This window comes from Dromiciops gliroides, chromosome 1 (genome assembly GCF_019393635.1).
Source record: "Dromiciops gliroides isolate mDroGli1 chromosome 1, mDroGli1.pri, whole genome shotgun sequence".
NCBI lineage: Eukaryota > Metazoa > Chordata > Mammalia > Microbiotheria > Microbiotheriidae > Dromiciops > Dromiciops gliroides.
The window spans coordinates 28,463,343-28,489,695 of record NC_057861.1 but is presented as its reverse complement, the minus strand read 5'-3'; the positions used below and the strand labels follow the sequence as shown (position 1 = coordinate 28,489,695).

The 26,353-nt window shown below is 41.0% G+C and overlaps 1 protein-coding gene across 1 annotated transcript in view; it reads right to left on the bottom strand.

The window, feature by feature from the left end:
• ATXN2 (ataxin 2) overlaps positions 1-26,353 on the bottom strand; it is a 114,942-nt gene that overhangs the window by 22,514 nt on the left and 66,075 nt on the right. Inside the window, 11 exon segments of the mRNA XM_043979162.1 lie at positions 4,122-4,188; positions 4,676-4,828; positions 6,071-6,134; positions 7,585-7,874; positions 12,021-12,091; positions 15,050-15,157; positions 15,418-15,621; positions 20,124-20,306; positions 23,395-23,604; positions 25,254-25,432; positions 25,917-26,114. Coding sequence (XP_043835097.1) covers positions 4,122-4,188; positions 4,676-4,828; positions 6,071-6,134; positions 7,585-7,874; positions 12,021-12,091; positions 15,050-15,157; positions 15,418-15,621; positions 20,124-20,306; positions 23,395-23,604; positions 25,254-25,432; positions 25,917-26,114 — 1,727 coding nt within the window.

The window sequence follows — 26,353 nt, the reverse complement described above, 5'->3', positions numbered from 1 at the left end:
TGTTTTGTTTTTTACTGCTCTCTCCCCCAGTCTGTCCTTTCCTCCCTCCCCCCCCCCCCCCCCCCCCGTCCTTTTCTCCCTCCCTCCAGGGCAAAAGTATATTACTATACCTATTTGAGTATGTATGTTAGTCCTTCATTCTGATGATATTAAGGTTCACTCACTCCAACTCCTTCCCCCTATTCTACTCTCCTCCATAAGCTTTCTTCTTGTTTCCTTCATGTGAAATACCTCTCCCCAGACCATCTCTCCCCTTCTCCCTCCCCCAGTTTATTCCTTCTACACCTCAACCCTATTTTAATGATGTCGTCATGGATTAGCTAAGTGGCACAGTGGACAAAGCACCAGCACTGGACCCAGGAGACCACCCCCCCCAAGCTCAAATCCAGCCCCAAACATAAGACCCCCCTCCCCGTCTGCCCCACAAAGAACAAAACATAAATGCTTTACAGATATCATCCCTTCATATTCAGTTCAGCCCTGTCTTCTCTGAATTTCTTGTGAAGAATTTTTGTTTTGTTTGGTTTTGTTTTTTGGTGAGGCAACTGGGGCCAAGCGCCCTGCCCAGGGTCACACAGCTATCAATTGTCAAGTGTCTGAGGTCACACCCGAACTCAGGTTCTCCCGAGTCCAGGGCCGGCGCTCCATCCACTGCACCACCCAGCTGCCCCTGAATTTCTTACTGAGATAGTTCTTATGATTTCAAAGTATTACCTTCCCATGTATAAATGTAAACAGTTTGATCTTTTAATATCCCTCATGAAGTCTTTTTCCTGTTTACCTTTTTATGCTTCTCCAGGATCTTGTATTTGAAAGTCAAATTTTCTATTCAGTTCAGGTCTTTTCATCACAAATGCTTGAAAGACCTCTTTCTCACCGAAATCCCATTTTTGCCTCTGAAAAATTATACTCAATTTTGCTGGGTACGTGATTTTTGGCTGAAGTCCCAGTTCTTTGCCCTCTGGAATATCCTATTCCATGCCCTTCAGTCCTTTAATGTAGAAGCTGCTAGATCTTGCTTTATCCTCATTGGAGCTCCACAGTATTTGACTTCCTTTTTCCTAGCTGCTTGCAGTATTTTCTCCTTGACCTGGGAGTTCTGAAATTTGGCTATAATACCATATCTTCTTTGAAAAAATATTTGTAAGCTGGAATTTTTCAGGGTGTGGAAATAAAGTCCTGGGGGTATGAGAACTTTTTAAAGGATTCTGCCAATCTTCTAAAAAATTTCACGTAGAAATGACATCATTCATGATTCAAACTTGAATGTTCAACTGTTAATATCAGTATTGTCATCAGCAAACATTTTGAAATCAACTGCATCTCATTTCTGCAAAGGACCATCCCCTCTATGTCTCAAATACAGAAAATCACGGAATCCCCATTGGAAGAGGTAGTTAAAAGAAGCGGGGTTTTTGTGGGGTTTGTTGGTCTTGTTTCTTTGTGGGGCAGGGTCACACAGCTAGTAAGTGTCAAGTGTCGGAGGCAAAATTTAAACTCTGGCCCTCCTGAATCCAGGGCTGGTGCTTTATCTACTGGGCCACCCAGCCCAAAACAAGTAAGTTTTGCAGAATTCTTCAGCAGCCCAAGTTTCTTTTTAAGGCATGTCTACATAATTTTTATAAGAACATTTTCATCAATCAAATAAAAAAGTTCTTAATCTGGGATCCATAGACTCCTTAATTCAGTATACCTATAAACCTGAGCAGGAAAAAAAAATTACATCTTTATTTTACTAACCACTGACTCAAATTATTTAATATCTTTTATTTATGGATTTTTAAAAGATTATTTTAATAAAGGGGTCCATTAGGCACCACCAGACTAGTAATAAAACTAACAAAATTAAAATTTATATAATGCCTGCTATGTGCTGGGAACCTTAGGCAACAAACAAGTGACAAAACAGCAGATGCGGATACACTGGGGGCTGCAGTCACAACCCTTCACACAAGCGGCCCGGTCCAGGCCATAGGGTCATCTTCTCATTGGACTGAAGTAGTAGTGGGATTTGGCAATCCCCTGAGTATCTTGAGCAGCCTTTTCTAAGGACCACTCAATCCTAGCCTGCTTACCATGTAAGGCAGGGATCCCACCCTGTGGTCAAAACACTGGAAAAGGACATAGGTTATCCTGCGACACTCACAAGGGGCGGGGGTGGGGTGTGGGGGTGTCTCTCTAAGAAGTGACTAAGAAACCGCTGCTGGCAAGGCTCTTGCCATAGTCCTCTTTAATAGGCTGATCCTTCACCTGGAAGACAGACATCTACCAGAGAGACAGTGTGGCTTTAGAAAGGGCTGAAGAACAACTGATGTGGCGTTTGCTGCCTGACAACTCCAGGAGAAACATCAGGAGCAGAATCTGACCAAGATCTTTGATACTGTCGGTTGTGAGGGCTTGTGGACAATTGTAGCAGAGGTTGTTTGCCCAGAGAAGTTCATCAGCATTGTATGTTGGTTTCAGGATGTTGGTACGGGCTCTGGTGCATTCTCAGTCACCAACGGAGGGAAGCAGGGCTGTGTGCTTGTTCCTGTGATTTGTTTTTTTAGCATATTTTCAGCAATATTGTCAGATGCCTTCAACGAGGACAAAAATGGCATCAAAGTCAGGTACTGCACTAAGAGGAAATTATTTCATTCGAAAAGGCTACCAGCCAAGACTAAAGTGGGGGGAAAGTTGGTGCACACTTTTTGTGCTTTCAATGCAGCTTCTGAGGCTGAGATACAACAGAGTATGGATAGGTTCTCTGCTGCTTATGCTGATGGGGTCTAACGAGTAACACTAAGAAGATACAGGCACCCCCTGTCTGCCATCCATGGAACCATCAGTTACAGCAAACAGAGAAGTTCTGAATCAGCTGGGTGAGATCACTTACCTTGGCAGCACACTTTCCAGGGATGTACACATTGATGATGAGGGTGATACATGCATTGCCAGAGGCTGCTCAGTGTCTGGGAGGCTCCAAAGCAAAGTGTGGGAGAGAAAAGGGATTAGGCTGCCCTTACAGAACCACCATGCATGACCTCATTGTAGTATACCTATGAAACCTGGACAGTGTACCAGGAAAAGGATAATACGGAGGTAAGAAGCATGCCAGGAAACTGAAGCGCTACCATTTGATTTTCTTAAGACGACCCTGCAGATCACCTGGCAATATATGGTACCAGACGCTGAAGTCCTTTTTCAAGTTGAACTACTAATGCATTCATACTCTATTGCCAAGAGTGAAGTGCCAACGGTCTGGCCATGCTGTTCGAATGCCCAAAGTACATTTGCTTAAAAGACTATTTCATAGAGAATGCACAGAAGACAAGTGTGCATGTGGAGGTCAGAAGACACGATACAAACACCGTCTAAGGGTCTCTCTGAAGAACTGTGGAATCTACTGCATGAGAAACACTGGCATAGGACCACCTAGCATCAAAGGCGTGCCTGCCCTGTGTTCTAGGAACAAAAGCAGAATCACAGTAGCTCCAAAGAAATGTGAGATGTGCAGTTACAGCTGTCTCCATTCCAACTATCCACGCAGACAGTTTGTGCCTGACCTGGGGTAGAGCCTCCCGAGCTTGCATTGGTCTGCTTGGCCACAGCCAGACACACCAGCCCCACCAGAAACTGTGCTGATAATAAGAAGCACATTACAAATATCTCATCGAAGCCTCACAACTACCCTAGGAGTTAAGTGCTATTATTATCTCTATTTTATCACTGAGGAAACGAAGGCAGACAGAGGTAATCGACCTGCCCAAAGTCACAGAGCTAGTAAGTGTCCGAGGTGGGATCTGAACTCAGGTCTTCCTGATCTCGGGCCCAGCACCACCTTTCTGTATACCAAAAGGATCCACAACACCCAAAAAAGATGAGGAACCCCAATCCAACAGACTGCTGCACTGCCCTTGCCCTCCCCTCACTGGGACTCAGGGGAGGCCCCAGGAGGTCAGATGGAGAGCTAGCCAGGCTCAGCCGCTTTGCGGCTGAGCCACCATCCAACACTCCAACGCACCGTGCGACCCACCCTCAAAAGGCTGGACCACAGCATCTTTACCAGGTATTCCCAAACCCAGTTCTTCAGATCATGCAACATGCAGACTGAACCCAAACCCAGGCCATGTTCTTCTCACCTTTACCTGCTCTATAGGTCTTGGCTTGGTTCACTGGCATAGGCGTCATAGGTATAGGATATAGAGGCTTGTGAGAAGGAAAAAGAAAACTGAAGGTTAAGATTTTACTCTTGTTTAAATAAAAAAGTTCTCACCGGCCATTATTTTTTAAGTCAAAATAGAAACTGTCAAATGTCATTTGTTTCTATCACCTGAGGGTTTCATGTTTCTTCAGTTAACACCAAAATGTTGATAAACACATTAAAAAATACTGTAAATCCTGTGATGACCTTCACCATGCAGTTTCCACTAAGAAATCATCCCTGAAATAAAGGTCTATGGGCAAAAGTCTAACAGATCACTCAGGACTCCCTGTTAATTTTTAGAGGACAAAAGAAAATAACTGTAGAACTGTCCCCTTCAGCCACACCATACAATCAATGCCTCAGCTCAGTCTGTCTGGAATGGAAAGATGCCCGAGGTAAACAATAGGCCTAGGCGTTTCCCTCAATTCCACCAGTAAACCACACCCAGAATCTGTAGAAGAAAACTCACTATCAACAGTGAAGCTTTACCTGGACGCCTGGGCTCACAGGGACTGGGTACATCATATTTGGTGCAAAACAAACGGGCTGAGTGTAGACTGGAGTTGGCTGTTGGTGACCCACCATAGAAGGGCTTGGCTGGGCTTGAGGCCGAGGTGAAGTAGGAGTGGTAGAAGGCTTTGGCTAGAAAAAATACAATGTGAGTCAATGATGCAAATGTGAAAAGTTGATCTTTTAAAATAATACTTTGGTTTTTGCCCACTTTCTCAATGTTTACTTTCATGATTAAGAAATGATAAAAAGGAAAACTCTGACAAGAGTCTTAGAGAAATCACCTTCATCCGTAAAGGTACACAAACTTTTAAATAGATTGCCAGTTGTGGTTATGCTTAGGACAGAGATTAACGACCAAATCCAAAGTTTCTTTAGTGGATGTTCATTTATTAAGTTATAGGACATGGTCAATTTCAAAGAAAACTGGGAAGAATTCTATGAACTGATACAGTGAAGTGAGTAGAAGCAGGAAAAGAATGTAAACAAGGACAGCAAAAAAACCCAAAACACCCCCCCCCCAAAAGAAAACAAAAATCAAAACAAAACACACTTTAAAAGATAAAAAGATTTTAGGAGCAGCTAGGTGGCACAGTGGATAAAGCACCAGCCCTGGATTCAGGAAGACCTGAGTTCAAATCCAGCCTCAGACACTTAACACTTACTAGCTGTGTGACCCTGAGCAAGTCACTTAACCCCAATTGCCCCGCAAAAAAAAAAAAGGAAATTGATCAATCCAATAGTAAACCACAAATCCATAGAGATGAAATTGAAACATGCTACTCAATGTCTACCACAGAGGTAATGAAATGAAAATGCAAAATTAGATATAATTCTGGACAGCGCCATTTTGTGAATTTATTTTGCTAGACTATATACATTTATTATGTGTGTTTTGCTTTCACTTATAAGTGGATAACAGAAGGGATAGATAATAGATGCTTATAAAAATATATTTTTTTAAAAATAGAAGTCCTAAGACAATTTCTGTCTATAGTGAAACAACATTTCAAAAACATCAACGGTATATCAAGTACGTTGCAACTGTAGCTTCTATGTCTCTAACAAATACTTTTTTTTTTTGGTGGGGCAATGGGGGTTAAGTGACTTGCCCAGGGTCACTCAGCTAGTAAGTGTCAAGTGTCTGAGGCTGGATTTGAATTCAGGTACTCCTGAATCCAGGGCCAGTGCTTTATCCACTGTGCCACCTAGCTGCCCCCTCTAACAAATTCTAATAAGCTTACAGAAGTCAAGAACTAATAACAATTATAAAGTATCACACAAATGAAACAAGATAAAGGAAACTGTAAGGCCCAATTTTCAGTGATAATTTATTTCATAACTTATGTAGTCTCAAACAGATCCATAAAATACCTGAGCAAAAGAACGAGGATTGAATTCCTTTGCATTGGGATTCAACGTGGATTTCCGAACTTGCCTAAACACAAAGAAAAAAATATAAATACCAGAGGCTAACATTTTTGTCTGTCCTATAAGCTCTTCCACAGACACCATATTAAAACTTATTAACAAGCCAGAATTTTGCTTAAAAGCATTGATACCCCTTGCAAAAAAATAAACACATTAGAAACTATTATAGCTATTATATGGCATGGCATTTTAAGGTTTACAAAGCCCTTTACTTGTTACCTCATTTGAACCTCAGAACTACTCTAGGAAGTAGGTGCTATTATTTATTATTTCCATTCTACAGATGAAGAAACTGAAGCCAAGAGAAATTGGTATCTGAGGCAAGTCTTCCCAACTCCAACACCAAAGTGCCTAATAACTATTCAAACCACTGGGACTACAATATACGAGGTCTTACAACATATAAAGTAAACATGACAAAAGGAAAATAAAGAAGGTATAGGACTTCAGATATCAAAAAACACTTCAGAAACATTCAATCAAAAGTTATTGAAATGAAAGTTTTTTATGACCTTGTGAAAACCCTTCTTAATAGGAATCTAACCAGCTGGGGAACACAGCCAATAAGAGCCCAAGACCTGGAATCAGGAAGACCTGAGTTTAAATCCAGCCTTGGTGGCTTCCTAGCTGTGTGGCCCTAAGTGAGTCACTTCATTTGTCTGTCTCAGTTGCCTCACCTGAAAAATGAGAATAATGGAATGATGGCACCTCCCTCCAAGTCACTGGGAAGACCCATGAGATAATGGAAAAGTACTTGGCATGTGTCTGGCACCTAGGAGGCACTCAACAAGCACTTGTTTCTGTGTGTGTTTCCTTGTTTCCTCCCTCCCCTCTCCTCCTAGGTTCTCCAGGTCAAACAAATCCAAGCTTGAATAGGTAGTGCTCATCAAGCTGAAAATATGGTTCCAGCACTCAGTGATGAAATCTGTCCTCAGTTCAGAGAGGCTCATCACCACTAGGTTGGCCCTGATCATGCAATGATGTAATTTAGCTTTTTGGCTACATAAATCATGAAAAAGATAGCAAAGGCATCTCCTTCATGGAGGGACTGTGATCCTGAGGCATTAAAGATCTAAAATATTAAAGACCTTCTTAACAACAGTTCGGCATGTATATTAGATACATTTATTTGCTTACAGATCAAGTTTTGCCTTGAATCAAGCAATGTGATTTATAATGATCAAGTACCTGGAGGGGACTCACCCTTGGAAGCTGACTCCAATATAAGAACACATTAAAACTAGTTTACTAAGAAGACATGACCAGAGGCAGCTAGGTGGCACAGTGAATAAAGCACCGGCCCTGGATTCGGGAGGACCTGAGTTCAAATCTGGCCTCAGATACTTGACACTTGCTAGCTGTGTGATCCTGGGCAAGTCACTTAACCCTCACTGCCAAGGAAGGAAGGAAGGAAGGAAGGAAAAAGAAGACATGAACAACGATAGGGATTGACTCACTCAGCTGCATCTTTTTTGTCTTCTTGATCCTCCTTCTCATGTTTACTCCCTGGGCTGGCTGTCTGCACACCTTGGGAAGTGACCTCGGGGCCTCTCTTCTGGTCTGATGGAGAAATGCAGGGACTGCTTGGCTTGCTGCTGCCACTCGTGCAGCTAGCGCTGCTATTCTCCGTGAGAACGTCCTTAGGGCTCTGATCAGGTTGGTCTTTGATCACATCTCTTGACTTTTCTCCTTCTCTGTTTTTGTTGAGCAGGTGATCCACAGTGTCAGGGGTGGAACTCGGTTGTAACTAAAAGAAAGGCAATTGATTACTTTCCTTTATTTTCATTATTATAATAATGAAGCAGACTTAATGAGATTCTACCCAAGCTAGTTAGAATGGACAGGCTCATGCCCAGGAGGTCAGCTACAAGATGACCAATAGCTAGGTCATGGCATCTCATGAAAAACAAGAAAAAAAAGGAACAGTAGTAGCCCCAAGCTTCTGTAGGCATGATGTTGGGGGAAGGTAGGAAATGTGCTACCAACAAATTTCTTAGTTCTCAGCCTGTCTATAAATATTAATAGAACAGCAGGTTCTTCAAATGTTAGCTTTTGGTCTACTGTTCAATGAATTAACACACTAATAGCAGAGTTGAACCATGTCCAGATCAATATTCTAATAAAGAATATAAAATCACAACACAAAACGGGAATCAGACTCAAAAAGGAAGGATCACTAAGTCTCTTTGGAGAGGCAAACAAAGGAGCCGGCTTAATTTGAGCTGGTCAAAGGTAATGACCAAACAACATTAATGGGACACTTAGTCACTGTCTTACAATGTGAGGACAAGCGAAAAAAAAGAAAAACCACTGAGAAGATCAACGAAGCTTATTGCAACATGTACTGAAAAGGACGAAGGGTAAAGAACTTCTATATGGAAGTGGGCAGGACCCTCTTCTAAAGAACCCCTCTTTGAGCTTCAGAAATCCCCTCCAGGTTACCTCATCTCCCAGGTCTCAGCCCCAGACCATCCTCTACTCTCATTCTCAATCAAACCACGTATATCCCTCAGTCGTCAAATTTGCGGATTTCTGCTACCACAATTGTTCTTGTGTCCGGCCCCTTCTCTATGATCACAGGGGACCCTGCTACAAACATCATCAACCTTCACTTACCAGGACTCTCCCACCCCTCTCAAATCCATTCTCCAAAGAATTGCCAAAAGGATTTTTCTGAAGCAGGTCTTGCCACATCATCTACTCACCTATCTTGCCTTTAGGATCAAAACCCAACTCCTGTTTTGCACTTAAAGGCCTTCCCAAGCTAGACCCTGTCTTATTCTACAGCCTCCCTTCAGATACTCTTGATGTTTCTCATGTCTTTAGACTGTCTCCTGTTCCCAAAGTGTCACCTTCTCAATAAAGTCCTTCCTGATTCCCCCAACTGCTACTACCGTCCACCAAAATAACCTTGCATTTATTGTGCATGCACATGTGCGCGCACGCGCACGCACACACACACACAATAATCTCAAAGACTATAAGCTCCTGGAGGGCAGGGACAGTATCACTTTTCCCTTTTTCTCCCCAGGGCCTAGCACACTGCCTGGCACACAGCAGACTCTTAATTGATGCTTGTGGTCTGAAGAGTCTCCAAACCTAAACAACATAAGAGCTAAAAGATAACATTTATAGAGTACTTATGCTGTGCCAGGCACTGTGCTAAGCACTTTACAATTATTAACTCATGTGATCCTCACAACAACCCTGTGAGGTAGGTACTGTCACTATCCCCATTTTACAGCTGAGGTAACTAAGGAAACCAGAGGGTAAATGACTGGTCCAAGGTCACATAGCAGTTAAGTATCTGAGGCAAGTTTTGAACTTGAGTCTTCTTGACTCCAGGCAGGCCTAGCACTCAGCTATTTTGCCACTTCACTGTTCTTTGATACACAGCGACTTTAATGCAAAGGTGGGCATGGCTTGGTTCAAATTTAGCAATAAGAGAGGCCAAAGGCCTGTATGGTGAGAACAGAATAGCATCAGAGAAAATGAAACTATCTCCTTAGACAGGAAATGACTGGTTCCTGCTGTGGGAGTTGTATCAGAATCACCTGACTGTGTACAATTAGACCATCAACCATTTAGAACAAAGATCCAAACCATTATCCAGTCAGAAGAGAGACCCAAGATGAGAACAGCCATAGCCTTAAACCTGACCTTATCAAGCTCTCTGACACCATGAAATGGAAAGGGCCACGCACTTGCTCAAGTCCCTGGTACTGGTCATGAAGGAGCCATCCAGGCCAAGAGAAGAGATTTTCTCTTGGGCTTCTGCACAGCATCATGTGGAAGCTTGAGACCACCCCCACACTGCCAGGCTGAGGTCAGTGATTAAGAGACACCTAATATTCTATACAGAAAATAAGTTAAATGGATGAAAGAGGTCAAACGTCCGTGCGGCTACATAGCCAATCCACTGAATTGTAAATCACTTGTACAAATGTACATCGAGCCGTATATAAGACTGAGAGTTGTGCCTAGAATTGGAGAAGAGAAGAGGAGGAGGGAGAATGCTTTCGTGGTAATCTCAAGCTGCTCCCTGGCTCAAAAGCCCACATTTCCAACATAAATATCATTCTAAACAATGGGAAACTTAGAATACTAGTTTCTCCAAGGGACTAAAGATGGAGGCAACTAAAAGAGAGGAGAGATTTAGGAGGCTGTTGAGTATCTGCTATGACCATCCAGCACACAAGTGAGGTATCGTCAGACAGCAAGCGAGGCAGAGAAAGGCTATCTTAGAAATATCAGGAGAGCAAGAAGCAGGCCTCCAGCATCTGAGGGAAAGGCACTGACCAGACCTGCACAGACAGGATGAGAAAGCACGAAAGGGCTGTGATGCAGACTGATGGGAGAACCCACTCAAATGAAGAGATCAAAGACCTCCGAGCTCCTGGAGGACGGAAAGAGAAGGGTTTTGTAGGCAGGCCCACGTGACAAAGGCAGCAAGGGCTGAGAAGACCTGGATGGATGGATGCGCACTCCAGGTGGGGCACACTGACAGAGGGGAGAAGCCCAGGTCTTCAGAAACGGTAAAGAAAAGTATATACAGAAGAAATGAACAACTAAGAGCAGCGGGCCATCTCCAAAATGGAGGGAAGAACAAGAATGCCTTTTCTGAAAAAAATTCCAACCTAATGCCAAGGTCCCAGATGACCAGACAGGATTCTCTTTGGACTGAAGGACAAAAGGAGAGTGAAGAAGCACCAAAGGATGCTGACTCACAGTAGGCACTTTATCGGGGGTGACGCATCAAAAGAATGGAATGAGAGGAATCTGTAATTTGATCGAGAATCCAAGGATCACAGACACAAAGCTGGAGAGGACCTTAGAGGCCTTCATTTTATTGACATGAGACGGAGGCTGATGGAGGCACTGTCCTGAATCACACAGATGCAAAGTGTCTGAGGCAAGACCGCCTCTGACATCCAGCTGTGACCATCCTTGGGAGGGGCTGGAGAGAGGGGAAGAGTGTGCAAATACAGAGGTCCTGAGGAGGGCAGGAGGCCTAGGTGTTTGAGAGAGCATCCCTTTCACCAGGCAGTTCTACTAAGGCTGAGGGGCAGGTCTGGGAAGAGAGAGAGCCCAGGGAGCCAAGTGCTGAACTCCTCCTGAAGTGGGGAATGAGCAACGGCAGCAACACCAGTGAGTCAGAAGGCAGCAGGGAGTGAGGATGGCCAGGGAGACAATGTCATTTTGGGCAAGTCAGCAAATGAGAAGACTGTGAATAAGCAGCATATTATTTATGTGGAGAACTGGGATAACATTTCCATCTGAAGGCTGTTACCACCTGTCTTAAACTTACAATGACCCTTGGGGGGGGGGGGGGCGGTGGATGGGGCAATGAGGGTTAAGTGACTTGTCCAGGGTCACACAGCTAGTAAGTGTCAAGTGTCTGAGGCCAAAATGGAACTCAGGTCCTCCTGAATTCAGGGCCAGTGGACCACCTAGCTGCCCCCAATGACTAATCTTTAGCCTATGGAAAATATATATAGTGATTATCGTCAATGAATTCTATCTTTAAATACATCGGACTGGATAATTAAAAATGTGGTAACAAAGATGTGCATATAGACAAATAAATGATACATACAAATGTAGCACTGTTAACATAAGCTATTCAACCACCTTTGTATCTAGGAATGATTCACTTTTGCAAAAAGAAGATATAAAACATTGGCAGGTATGTATTGAATCAAATGAATCAGAGTCAACCATCTTATAATGTAAAACAGATTAAAATGTAATTGGGAAATGTTTAACAAAATAAATATATAATGCAACACGGAAAACATTAATTTGAGGTTTTCTAAATCAATATACAGCCAAAGGGATCATTCTATTTCAGTTTGACACCAATGACATTTAATACATGTGAAAAAATACTTACCCTAAAATCATTCTTAAATTTCTTTAAATCATCAATTTGTTTTCTATGTTCTGAAACAATGGGTGATATACCTGCAAAATTAAGATTCGTAAGATACTTGAACCCTTCCCTCAAAGTAAAGATGTTCAGATCTATATAGCATTTTTATTTAAAAAAGCTCCTGAATGCATGTGAGACTAGAAAAAACAATGTAGTCCAACATTAATGTAAGATCCAAAATTTACTTGAAGTTAAACCATAAACATGTTTAGGTATATGTGCAGATATATTCCACCCCTTGGATGATCAAAAACCATGTCCCTAAGATGACTTAGCCTCACCTTTTTTGTTTGCCGGGTAATACATACCTACATACCCTTTCTATCAAATGTTTTTGCTACTTATACTCACAGAACTCACATCAGGAGACATCAGCATAACAAATACTAGAAGAGTGAAAAATGCCAAGAGTATGAGAGGCAGCAGAGTGAAGAGAGCTCTGGGGCTATGCTCAGGAAGACCTGAGTTCAAATCCAGCATCACACACTGGTCGTATAATCCTGGGGCAAGTCACTTAATTTGTCTGCCTCAGTTTCCTTATCTGTAAAATGAAGTTAACAATAGCACCTACCTCCAGGGTTATTTGGGTCAAATAAGATATCTGTTAGGTGCTTACACGGTGCCCGGTACATAGTAGGTGCTTTTTAAAAAATGCAGATTCCTTTCGTTCCTTTTATAACACGTCTAACAGCTATATCCAAGTTGATTTTATTTTTAAGGGGACTTAAGGGGGAGTGAGAAAGGAAAGGAACGGGCATGTACCTAACACCTACTATGTGCCAGGCACTGTGCTTTACAAATATTATCTCGTTTGATCCTCAAACAACTCTTCAGGTTGGGTCTGTTATTATTCCCATTTTACAGAGAAGGACACCAAGGCAGACAGAGGGAAAAATGACTTGGCCGGGAATCACACAAATGTCATCGGCTGGATTTGAACACAGGTCTTCCTGACATCATGCCCAATGGGCCACCATTGTACCACCTAGCTGCTTGCCTATTTTAAAATAGGCTTGAATGAAACCTTTGTATCTACAGCATCACTGTTTCTGAGAAAGTCCCTCATCCTGACTGAACCCTTCCTCTTAATACAGAAATGTGCCACCAACAAGCCGATCCAGTGACCCCATCTGACCTACCCAACCTTTTGGCCCAGTGACCCTCTGTCTTTCAGTTCTGAGAAGAGAGGATGTTTCATTTCCTTTTCCTTGGGCCTTAACTGGTTTTTCAATTACTGAGAATCAGAATTTTACTGATCTGCTCCACTACTCTCATCATTGTAATGTTATACATGTGGTTCTGTCAGTTCATGCAAATCTTTGGACATTTCTGTTAATATGTCAAACTGTCATTTCTTCTTGCATAATAATATTCCATTATGTTCCTCTCCTAGTTTTTTGGTTTTTTGGTGAGGCAATTGGGGTTAAGCGACTTGCCCAGGGTCACATAGCTAGTAAGTGTTAAGTGTCTGAGGCCGGATTTGAACTCAGGTCCTCTTGACTCCAGGGCTGGTGCTCTATCCATTGCGCCACCTAGCTGCCCCCTCTCCTAGTTTTTTAGTCAGTGTTCCTTGAAAAAAAAAAAAAAAATCAAAACTAAAGTGTAGAACTAGACCATCCTGAAGCCTCACCCCCAATAGTATATTACTGTGCTTATTAACTTTTTACAACTCAACACTAACTATTCCCATTTTTTATCATTTGCCAATCTGTTTGGAAAACAAGCTTTTTATTTTGTATTTCTGTTACTATCAGTGATTTGGAGCACACCTTTGGATTGTTATTTAGAGCATGTAATTCTTCTTTTGAAGTCTATCTGCCCATATTCTTAGATCATTTATCCACTGAGGAAGAGTCCTTGGTAAATATTCCTCAGTTCCCTAAGTATCTTGGATGTTGGAATTTTATCATGGATATTAATGTGAATTGTTTCCCCCACTCTACAGTCAGTGATTATTCCATCCTCATTCTATTTGTTCCAAATTTTGTCATCAAAATTGTCTATTTTGTCTTTTATGTTCTTAACTATTCTTCCTTTGGATAAGAACTTTCCCCTAATTGTAGCTGTCAAAGATCCTTTCCAGCTTTCTCTTTTAATTTATTAATAGAACCTTTTCCAGTTCTTCCTGCCTTTCCCTAAACTTAAGACTTGGTTTTATAAAATACTGGGGAGTTCCTTGCCATTGTTTCTGCTTCCTGCAAATCTCATCTGTTCTGCTTGTCCCTTTTTCTCTTTTCTAACTGGGACTATGCCGTTTGGTTGTTAGACAAAAAGTGCCCTCTTCATTCATACTGTCTTCTCATTATTTTCCTTGAGATGTCAGTTATGTGTTTCTCCACATGAATTCTGTTCCTTTTTTGTCAAGTTCTAGAAAATAATCCATTGCTAAGATCATTTAACTTATTAGTAAGCCACAATCAGAGACAGTACCTCTCCAATTATTTCGGTTATGTTTTATTATCTATTCAGACTGATACAAACTATGCAAGTGTCTTGTCAGATTAACTCCCAGTGAGTTTATGAAATTTGTGGTTATTTTTTTCTATTCATTCATTCATTCATTCATTCATCTATATATGTATCTATCAACTAAGTGACTTTTTTTTTGGTTGGGCAATGAGGGTTAAGTGACTTGCCCGGAGCCACATAGCTAGTAAATGTCAAGTGTCTGAGGCTGGATTTGAACTCAGGTCCTCTTGAATCCAAGGCCAGTGCTTTATCCACTGTGCCACCTAGCTGCCCCAATTTGTGGCTTTTTTTTTTTTAGTGAGGCAGTTGGGGTTAAGTGACTTGCCCAGGGTCACATAGCTAGTAAGTGTTAAGTGTCTGAGGCCGGATTTGAACTCAGGCACTCCTGACTCCAGGGCTGGTGCTCTATCCACTGCGCCACCTAGCTGCCCCTTGTGGCTATTCTTAATGAATCTTCTCTTATTATTCCACCCTAGGGTTGTTTTCTGTACTATATATCTAAGTTCTTTTTACATACTAACCTTTATTTTCTGCTTTTACAAAGCTTGGGGACATCTCACTCGGCTTAATATTTTCTTTGTTTCCAGCTGGAGAACTTTGCCTTTGATCCTGAAGCCTAGAATCTTTAGCTGGAAAGGTAGTTTTAAAAATCAAAGTTAGTTCAATATATACTTGGTGAAAAAGTGAAAAAGAAAAGAAAAAAAAAAACACAAAAAGGTAATAACCATGTCCTCTATAAGGTTAAGCAATAACGATATATATCCAACGAGACCTGAGAGACACCATCTAGAACATCAACTACGCAACTAATTTGAAAGACTATCAAATCCATGATAGTTATATGCACACACAGACAAATGAGAGATGCCAAGGACTCTCAATCACATACCGTCACTAGATGGGGTAACTGCTCGGTTGGACACAGGATTGGCAGGTGTAGGAGATGCGGCTGGCACAGGTACAGGCACAGCAACGGATTCTGTGGGCACAGTCCCAGCTTGGGGAGAAGAGAGAACCGGACCAGGAGGAGGATTTCCCATGCTGCTTTGTCTTGGAGACCTCGGTCTATGCGTTTTCGGAGATAATCGTGGAACTATTTAAAAAAAGGGAGAAGGGACGGTACACACCATGTCTCCTAAGCACATATGTGAGCTCTGATGGCAGACGCTCCCCGGAGACGTGATTCCGTCAGGGCAAGTCCTTGGCCCGGACACCATGTGAGTGACATGTGGCCCAGTGGGAAGAGGCTTTGTAGCAGAGCTCCTGCTCTGACCTTGGACACTTGGTCAATGCATCTGGATACAAGGAGAGTGTTCGTACAGGGTTTTAAAAGCTGCACAGTACTGCCCTAACATGGTAGTTATGATGAGCCCAACACTGAGGTCATGGAGCCCTGGGCCACAGCCAGCCAACCTGGGACACTGGTGTCCTCTCAGCTCTTGTCCTTGTTGCTGGCTGGTTTTTGCTGAATCCTTTCCCATCTCTGAGTGCCCCTTCTCTCATTTAGAAATGAGGGGGTCTGATGAGATAGCCAGAGGCCCAATTCGGTTTTCCATCCATCCTCTTTCTGCCCATTTCAATGTTCTGCTTACTGTATAATCCTCTGGGACCTGACCTCTCAAAACCTGGCTCCTTCTGTGTAAACTGATGGTGATGGTTATACTACTAAGTACCCTGGCAGTGTTCTTGCTAATAAAGTACCAAGCAAATATGAATTATGACTAGTACGATTTTTTGCTTTGCTTTTGTTATAGATCAGAGAGTTCATTGACATGGGAAACACTCAACCCAATGCATTTCCACAACTCCTCTCTATCAGAGGGTTATTAAATCACCTGCCATAGGGATGAAGGAGATAAATGATTTGGCCCCAAATACAAAGGAGAGCAGCTAGGTGACACAGTGGATAGAGTGCCAGGGCTGAAGTTAGGAACTCATTACCCTCCTGAATTCAAATCTGGCCTCAGAGAATTACTAGCTGTGTGACCCTGGGCAAGCCACTTAGTCCCGTTTGTCTCAAGTTTCCTCCTCTGTAAAATGAGCCGGAGAAAGAAATGGCAAACCAGTCTAAGATCTTTGCCAAAAACAAAACACAAACCCCAAATGAGGTCATGAAAGAGTTGGACATGACTGAAAAACTTAAGTACCGGGGCAGCTAGGTGGTGCAGTGGATAGAGTACCGGCCCTGGAGTCAGGAAGACCTGAGTTCAAATCTGGCCTCAAACACTTGACACTAACTGTGTGACCCTGGGCAAGTCACTCAACCTTCATTGCCTCACCAAAACAAACAAAAAAACAAACAACCCCCCCCACACACACACAAATAAAAAAAAAACCCTTAAGTACCACAAGGCTAGTACCTGGTAAACATAAATCTCAGACCCAACCCTGTCTAGTATAGAAGGCCCTCTATTTAGTCGACCACAGTGCCTCTCGTGACTAGCAGGGACAGTAAGGAGAGAGGGATAGGAGTGGTGATGGTCAGGAACACGAGGCAGTCCTCCCATGACTCAGTCTCTAGTCTTGTCATCAGTAACTTGGCCAGCGTAGGAGGTCTGTGGCAGGCCAGGTTTCTCTGGCACAACTTTCAAGGGTGCAAGCTTACTTCTAGATTGCGATGAGGCACGGCAAGAGGAGCAGCATAGTGGAATTAAAGTAATGAGAGAATGTTACACATTTATATCTTCCAGTTCAGATGGATTCTATACATTTTAAAAAAGAAAAAAAAAAAAGGAGAACAGGACTGTTCTTAACAGTTATGAGAAAATAGCAAAGAAAAATTTGAGGAAGGAAGGCCTAAAAAAAGGTCTCTATCTCGTCCTTGTCCAAAGCTCCAGAAGAACTCTCAGTGGCAGCTATGCCATTCTTACCCGTGTGATGGCCCTTCCCTCCTTGGGAATCCATTCTAGATTCATGAATATTGAAAAAGAGGCAACAAGTTTGATGAGGAAAGCCGGATTAAACTCCAGCAATGGAATATACTATTTCTACAAACAGCAGCAGCAACTAGCATTGCTATAGCACTTATGATACTACTACCAGGCACTTTACAAATGTTATCTCCTCTGATCCTCACAAAAACCCTGAAGGTACGCGCAGAGAGGAAGTGCCTCACCCAGGGTCACACAGCTGGTCAGTGTCCGGGGATGGATTTGAACTCGGGGCTTCCTAAGTCTGGGCCCAGGCCTTTTCTGTACCAATGAGGGTTTTCTTATTATCTTATGGCTCCAGGTTGTTCCTCCATGACTTGTCCCCAGCCTTGCTCCTCCCTGGCAGTGCTCCTCCCTCCAAGCTTCTGCCAAGCCGTCCTCCTCTCGGACCCCTACGCAGACAAGCTCTCCCATACCTTGCTGCTCTTGGGCCTCAAACGTACCTAGACACCCTCTGAAATATAACTCTCTGGGGAAGGCATCCCTCATCTTCATCCCATCAGACCTCTCACAACACTCTTGTTGCACGACACTGGGAGCATCAGGTGGTATTTCCTCAGACCCGTACTCAAGTTTTCCTCCACACCCAGCACAGTGGGAATTCAGTGAATGTTTGCTTTGTTGCAAGAAAGTGGGACTAAATGTTAACATACCTTGATTATCCTCTTCCTAGTGAATTTTGTAAAGTAGGGAAAGAGGTATAAAAAGCCAACTAACTCACCTCCCATATTCCTCTCAACCATAAAACTCTTCAACAAATACATAATCTCACTCCTACTGCCTTCCTCACCTAAAAACTCGCCGTACATACACTACCACTAGGAAAACCAGATGTTTCTTCCAGCTAAAAGTGTAGACACATGTCAAAACACATTTTAGGTGTCTAATCTGGAAATACTCAACAGGAGCCACTAGGTACAATGACTAGAGCACTGGCCCTGGAGTCAGAAGGACCAGAATTTAAACCTGGCCTCAGGCATTTACTAGCTCTGTGACCCTAGGCAAGTAACCTAATCCTGACTGCCTCCACAAATTAAAAAAAAAAAAAATAAGAAGAAAAAAGAATATAAAAAAGAATATAACAGTGATATACTTCAGGAAAAACTCAAATTTACAAATATACTCCAGTTACAACTCAAATTCAATGGTTAGGAAAAAATCTGATTCACTTTAATGTTCCTCCTTAAAGGGCTACAGGAGTCACCTGTTTAAAAATCTAGTTAAACCTAACAAAATAATTCTTGTCCTATTAGAATGAAGAAAAAAATGTCAGAAGACATCTACAATGTTTCAAATGGGGTATTTTGAATTTTTCTTTCTAATCTTATTCATCTTCCATTGAAGAGGCAGCATGCTAAAAATTAAATTAGGAGAAACTGGAGTTCAAATCCCAGCTCTGACATTTTCCTAGATGAGTTGAGGACTCTAGGACAGCTTCCTCATGCCTGCAATAATTCTCGAGCACTGGATGTTAGCTCACAGGACAGTCCTAAATCCAAAGTTCTCGTCAGATAAGCAATGTAATGTTAAGTGATTAATTAAGCCCACTGTCACAAAAACAGTACCTTTAATATTTTTTTTTAAGTGAGGCAATTGGGGTTAAGTGACTTGCCCAGGATCACACAGCTAGTAAGTGTTAAGTGTCTGAGGCTGGATTTGAACTCAGGTACTCCTGAATCCAGGGCCGGTGCTCTATCCACTGCGCCACCTAGCTGCCCCTTTAATATTTTAATATGAAGATAACTGACAACCAGAAAAGATCATGAAAAGGAGAAAATCAACCACAATTTCCTGACCCTAAAGTCATTTTCCTCAATGAAGGAATTTCTAAAGAAATTATAAACAAGGTAAGTACTAAACTTTAAATAAAGGCAAAAAACATGACAGGGCTTTGCTGTTGTTTTAAAAACTCCACTGGCCATAACCTCAGGGCTTATATATTGGAAAGAAAGGGGAGGTAAAAATGAAAAGAAAAATGAAAGATACCAACAAAAAACATCTAAGAGATAAACCACCTTTTCTGTGTACTTTGAAATAAAAATGGAAGAAAAATATTTAAGAATACAGTCAAGGAGGGGCAGCTAGGTGGCGCTGTGGATGAAGCACTGGCCCTGGATTCAAGAGGACCCAAGTTCAAATATGGCTTCAGACACTTGACACTAGCTACGTGACCTTGGGGCAAGTCACTTAACCTTCACTGCCCCCCCCTCCCCCAATCCAGTCAAGGAAAAATAACAGACCAATTCTACTGTACAGCTGCTTAAGGGTCATTTTCCCAAAAATAACTAACATTCATAAAACTTTTACCTCTGACTTTGAGTGTAGAACTCCTGGCAAGGGGAAAGATACTGCAGGAATTTGACAGTGGAAAAAAATATAATTTTGCCATGCCACTGTATGAATATGCATATGATAACTAGGGATGGGGTCAGGGGAGAACAGGCTTAAGAACTTTTATTCTTCAAGTTAAATTTAACTTCAGTCTCCCAAAAGTTGGCTCAATTCATAGAGCACTGTGGCCATGCACGAATTAGATCCTGGCTAGGTTATCTCAACTCTTTCCAGTCAAATAGTAAATATGACCAAGCCAAAGACTTATTTAACTTAATACGAGTAACTCCAAACAGAATGGAATAGCTATGCACCCAAGCAAAACTTTACGTACCCCCACTGACCACTGATGACCACGTTCCTCCTGAGGGGCTACTCCGTGCCACAGGAGGAGCAGGTACTTCGCCTGGTGCATTGTGGGAAACAAATTCTAAACCACTGGAGATTGAACCCCTCCCAGTAGAAACTCGGTGACCACGAGGGTGTCGTTGGGCCTTTGGAGACATCCTTGGAGGTCCTAAAAAAGGAACAATAAATACCACGTGAATGCTACAAAATCTAATTTTTGCTTTTAAAGTGGTTGCATACAGAAATAGCAGTTTGTTTACAAGAGTACTATTTGTAAAAACGAAGGAATTCAATATTGATCACACTTAAGATAAAGAGGTGAATGGAATTGCTGATTGTTTTAAAGATCACAGTAATTGCTAATTCTGGTTTTATAACTCAACAGGGTTACCAATTCTCTCAAAGAACGGATGTCATGAACTTTGCCCAACAAAACTAATTTTATTTTACTTAAATAACACACCATGTGGGCACTCTAAAAATTATAGAAACCAAATCAATAGGGTATGTAATATAAGTACAAGAATGACAGAAACAAACCACCATAGTGCTGAAAATTCTATTGAGTGTGCTATTCAAATTCTGAGTCACTTATGAGATTAGGACATCTTTTCTTTGATAGAGAGAATTCCCCAGTAAGGAAACCAATATATACTGGAGATCATTCTGCAGCTTGGAGTCTTAGCTTCTTGGGACTGGCCCAAGGTTCCAGAGCCAGTACATATCTGAGGCAAGGCTTGAACCTTCATCTTCATGACTCTAAGGCTGGCTCTCCATTCACTGCTCCAAAGTCACCTTCCGGGGCAGCTAGGTGATGCAGTGAATAAAGCACTGGCCCTGGATTTCAGGAGGACCTGAGTTCAAGTCCGGCCTCAGACACTTGACACTAGCTGTGTCACTTAACCCTCACTGGCCTGCAAAACAAACAAACAAACAAAAAAAAACAAAAACAAATACAAAAACAAACCCAAAACAAATATACAAAAGTCACCTCCCATTTTCATGATTTCTAGCAGTAAAATTATATTAGCTGCATCAGAAAGAGGTTAACTACTATGTCTGAGCAGTTCTACACAAGAACAAGATCAGAAGGTAAAATAATTAAACAGGGATCAAAATGAGAGTTGTCACTGCTTATTTTCCTTACATGTGCACCATGAAATACAGCCTTTTAGATTCCTGATGTGATAAATGGGAAGTACCCACCACCCACTGGACTTAATTACATGGAATGGTTTTTGAACAGTATCTATCTAGGAACAATGTAGAAATTTAATCATGTTTGCCTTATGGCATTATTTGGAGGTTTTTGGCGTGATTGTGTGGGGAGCTCTGAGACGTTACTGCCTTTCCTCCGTCAATCATATTTGCATAGTTTATACACTACACTGTATAATGCAAAAAACTGTCCAAGCAATAAAAGTACTTGTTATATCTGGAACAATTGCAGACTTAAATGAAGTTTAAAAGTCTTGTCTTTTCTATCACGTTTACTGCAATACAATTTGGTTTATACAAAATCAGTATAATAATAAATAATGATAGCAGAATGTTTATGTGCTGCAAGTCACTTTATAAAGATCTCATTTGATCCTCACATCAACCCTGGGAAGTAGAGGCCCATTAAACCCTATTTTACAGATGAGGACAGTGAGGCAGAGAGAGAGGGGAAGGGACTTGCCCAAGATCATACAATTTGTATGTGTCTAAGGCTGAATTTGAAGTCAGGTCTTCCTGAAACTTCAGGCCCAGTATTCTTTCTATCCACTATGCCACCTAGCTGTCTTATATTTAATAGTGACAATTCTGAAATTCAAATTGCTTCAGTTTGGAACCACATGAATAACTTTAACCCAAGTTAAAAGTAAAAATGTTATACAAAGTAATAGAAAGTATAGATCTATAATTATTTGTTGTTTAAACAGCACAATATTAAAAGACATAACACATAACGGTCATGTCAAAACCATTAACATGAAGGATGCCTTATGTACTGCATTAAGATCATGTATTCATTTGAGTAACAAGGTTTTAGTATTTCATCATAATGTTACATTCCACTTTTGTATCAAATGACCTTGGAAAACAAGCAATACCTGGTCTAGGTATTAGTAGCTCCAATTAAGAGAGCATGCAATACCTATATGACTAAGATACAAAATCAATTTGAAATATGACCATCATCACATTAATCTCCTTGCCTCCCCCCCCAATTTTATAATGACTGAAACTGAAATTTTGTAAAAGGAGATTAGATTAAACTTAAACACAAATACCTTGAGCTGGCATCTAGAATTACAAAACTTTTTTTAAAAATAGTTTATTCCTTGCATCTGAACCAAGAAACAATCTCCCTGCACTACACACTTCTGTATTTGATGAGTCACAAACTAGAATTTAGTATCAATTATAGAATCAGGCCACAGAATAAAATCCAGTTTCAATAGGAGCAAAAAGAAATGGTCAAAGTTCTCTGTCAGTTTTAACAACATCCTGATCTAGATTCATTTCCCATCTTAAAGTACCATTTTCACAATATGCTATTCTTTAAAAAAAAAAAAAAAAGACCCAAATATATAGTTACATAATTCACTGTCTGAAAAGTAAAGCTACTTTTAGTAATAGTATTTTGGGGAACTAAAGTAAACTTTGCTCTTTGCTTCCAACTGCTTCAGAGGATAAGCTAGTCCAATCATTTAATGGCCTTTTCAATCACAATAGAACAAACCAAAGTACATTTATTTAATCGTAACTGTAAAAGCATGCCTACCAACATGAGGTCAGACACATAAACTGGGAACAACAAGAAATGCCTCTCAAAAATGATCCCAAATCTAATACTATTGTCTGATGACAGTAAAACAGCTCAATCAATGCCTTGCCAAAGGATATGTATATAGATAGATTTATGATCAGAATCAAGAATGGGTGAAATCAGTTTGTTCATTCACACTTAATCACGAGTCAGGGGCAAAGTAATTCATTCAGTACTGGAATTGACTTTTGTGTGTGTTATAATATCCTGCGCTGAGCTTTGCCTCTATCCACTGGGGATATTTTGTAGTTTCAGTCTTTTTAAAAATAAAATTTCTTTGTAAAAACAAAAAGTTAATAGAAATAGTTTTGATTAAACTAAAGTTAAAACGTGAAAATTATAGGTTACTAAAATAATGAAGAGGAAACAATTTTGTAATTATAAACTCACACAGGAGTTAAACAAAGACAAACAAAAGCATGAACAAATTGTGGTATTGTACCTTCTGAAGACATGCGTTTAGGCATAGTAGAGACAGGAGCTGGAGAACCATGAGCAGAGGGGTGAGACGGGGGTCTGGATGGCCTCGAGGGGGGCCTGGAGGGCGGCCGTGTAGGGGTGGCTGCCCGAGGTGGAAGAGAGTTGGGACCTGACTGGTAGCGAGAAGGTGGGCGAGAGGAAGGAGATGGGCAAGGCGATGGCCAGGGAACACCTGACAGAACAAATGATATGAAGGAAAGTATAAAAACTAAAGAAAAAATCATGGGGGGGGGGGGGGGGAAAGCAAACAGAAGAAAAAAAAAAGGAAAATGACAAAAATGATTGTTTTGTACGTTGGACCCTGTGAGCAAAGTCACATCTGATCGGGTTTTTGGCACAGTTAAACAACGTCCTTTAAATAAGTCTGTTGAAATGAACACATGTTCCCAAAGGGTTAATTCAGATCTACTCATCCTATCTGACGAAGAAAGCCTGGTTCCTATAAAGGTTTCTCAGTACCGCCTTGTCAAGACAAGTACAGAACATACCAGAGGACTTCACACAATAAAACAACACAAAACTCAGGGAGAAAAGTAATGGGCTGCATCAGCTCTTCCTGTTCCGATATAACACATAATGAAGGCAAGGGGTATCTGTTCCTCCTAAAGACACAGTTAAACGACCCAGCTTCTCACTGTCTCAAATTCTACTCTCACCTGCTGATGCTGAACCAAGCTCTACAACTCTGAAGGAAGGGGAGCAGACCAAATTTTAACTCCCGGGGTTTTCCACATTTATATCAATGGCAACCAGCCTTTTAAAAAAGAGAGCAAAGCCCAGAACGAGCTGCCCCTCAATGTGAAAGGGAAAGAGAAGTTCCCTAACTAAGTTTTGCAAACATTGGGCAGACACCACAAGAAAAGTTGCCTACGATAAAATGCAATTCTAAAGTACTCAATAAGCAAACCCGGCTGTGCTGGTGGTGATGGACTGTGTGCAACAGCAGGTCAGTGCAGCTGCTAATTTTAAATAACATCAGACTTACCTTGACTTTAGGAACTTTCCAGGTCTCCTCCCCAGAGGGTCACCACACTTGAGTATCCTGAACTTCAGGGCACTTTTCAACTTTTTAATTGGAAAATTTTGAACATGACGCTACTTCACCACTAATTCTCTACTCGATGAGTAAAGAAAATTGACAAAAAATGTCAACATTCTGCTCAAAGCAAAAGCTATTCCTAATGTAGTAAACAGCAGAGATCATCTTACCCTTTAAAAATACTCAAGAGTGTTTGGCTGGAGAGGAATTCTGGAGAAAGAGCTTGATGGAAAAAAGAGATGCTAGAAATTCAACATCAGTTCTGTTTTTCTCTTTACTTTGTGTCTTTTCCTTTCAATTCTACTACTTCAACTTGAGTCATTGTTTTCAGTGGTGTTATCAATCTAACAGCTCATTAGTAGTTATTAAGGCATGATACTTAACATTTACAACAAATATTTACATCATTATGGAAATGTTTCCATGAAACATTATACTGAAATGATTATTATACATCCTTTTTAAAATTGAAAAATTGTTTAATTTTTCCAATTTCTTCAAATCTAGACTGTCATGCATTACATATCAATAAAATATCTTCAAACAATATTGCATCAAAGTAGCAAATAGCTAACTAATGCACTTGCAAATGGGTTCTACACAGTGATTTTTATCAATTCAAGGTTCATTAGTCAATAAAAATTCCAAATTGCATCAACTACATTATTAAAATCACTGAACACACTGCAGAACATAAGTAATTTTTTTAAAGATCTGAATTTTTTAAAGGATGTAAAACAAGCTGCTTCAACGAATCTTACAGACTGAGTCAAAACACTTGCCTCCATTAACGACTCTTTGGTCTGCTGCAGAATTCAGGCTAAACTCTGAAGTATGAGATCCAGATCTTGAAGGGGTGGGGCCAGATGCAGGCTGGCCCATCCTTGGTGAATTTTGTCTACCACTTCCCCATGAAATGACATCTCGGGTTCTTTGTCCAGGTGGAATGTACTTGCTTTCCCTGAAAGGGAAGAACAATTCAGTGACTGTAAAACATAAAAATCTAGGAAAGGTGAAAACCACCTGGTTCTAGTATCTGAAATGCAATTTGTAGAAAGGGAAAGTACAACTAACAAAACCAAACAAAAACACTTAGATTGGTAGTAAAAGGTGTTTCAAAGGTCCACACTCTCATCTCAGCAGCATTAAAACATTTACCAAACTTCATTTCTAAGAATCACGGGGGAACAAATAAAGAAGATACTACATGATTAAATGCAGTGTAATCCGATAAGATTTTATCATTGTTTCTTGTTTCCTCTTTAGGGTTACGAACTTAAAGCAGGAAGAAACTCTAGTAATAGAGACAACCATCTATCTGAACTTTAAGAAGGTTTGGTGCAAGTCACAAAAATGTTCAGTTTGGATGAGTCACTTTAAGGACATATGCTCTACCCCATTACAGAAGGCATCTGAAATACAGGGTCATGTTTTCCAGTAAATACCTAGTGTTGATGCTGTGTCCCTCACGCTCACTGGCATTTCTCTGAACAGCAGTATATTTTTCTTCTTCACTTCTATCATCATTTTCAAGGGCTACCCGAGCTTTGTATTGAGCACTTGATTCAATTTCTTCGGCTAATTGGTTTGCTCGTGCTTCCCGTTTTAAAAACTCTTCTGAGTTATCTCTTTCTAATGGTACCCTAAACAAGGAAGAAAAAATACAGCAAATACTTTAGAGCCGTAGTTGAAAATGTTAAAAAACCATTTTTAAAAAGCAGCCAATTTGAAGGCTTTAAAAAAAACAAACTGATCCAAACATTTTTAATTCCTTGGGATAGTTTAACACCGAAACTGTAGGTTAAATTGATAAACCCCCAAACCTTTAGCCTTGAAACAGTCAATTAGGTTTTGGCAAATTAACATAAATTTGTTTCAAGAA